Here is a 530-nt window from a genome sequence, read left to right as displayed (position 1 = left end):
AGACAAGAGAAGAAGACAGGAGATGAAGAAGAAGAAGAAGAAGAAGAAGAGAAGAAGAAGAAGAAGAAGAAGAAGAAGAAGAAGAAGAAGAGAAGAAGAAGAAGAAGAAGAAGAGATAGAGAAGAAGAGAAGAAGAAGAAGAGAAGAAGAAGAAGAAGGAGGATAAGAAGAAAAAGAAGGAGAAAGAAGAGAAGAAGAAGTGGAAAAAAACAGTGTAGTTTTACCTAAAGTAGGAGAGGATGTAGATGAGGAGAAGTAGAAGAAGAATGAAGCATGAACAAGGAGAAGAGAAAAGAAAGTTAGAGAGGATGGAGAGGAGTATAAAGAGGTGTAAGGAAGAAGGTGATGTTGCGGTAGAAGGAGAGTGGTGGGGATAAAATGTGAAAAAGTATGATGATAAGTGTAGTAAGAGGAGTTGGAGGAGGAGATAGAGGAAGAAGAAAGAGGTGTGAGATGAGCTTGAGGTGTTGAGTGGGAGAAGATGAAGAAAATTAAGTATATGAGAAGGAACATGATGACAAGGTACGGCG

General features: G+C 38.9%; 1 protein-coding gene across 1 annotated transcript in view; it reads left to right on the top strand.

The window, feature by feature from the left end:
* Window positions 1–273: 273 nt before the first annotated feature.
* The window catches only part of LOC120352840 (angiotensin-converting enzyme-like), a 15,996-nt gene continuing 15,739 nt past the window's right edge, over window positions 274–530 (top strand). The window contains 1 exon segment of the mRNA XM_039435132.1: window positions 274–298. Coding sequence (XP_039291066.1) covers window positions 274–298 — 25 coding nt within the window.

The sequence above is a fragment of the Nilaparvata lugens genome, chromosome 8 (assembly GCF_014356525.2).
Source record: "Nilaparvata lugens isolate BPH chromosome 8, ASM1435652v1, whole genome shotgun sequence".
In the NCBI taxonomy this organism is placed as follows: domain Eukaryota; kingdom Metazoa; phylum Arthropoda; class Insecta; order Hemiptera; family Delphacidae; genus Nilaparvata; species Nilaparvata lugens.
The sequence above is the reverse complement of the archived record's forward strand: the minus strand, read 5'-3'. Positions and strand labels throughout refer to the sequence as shown.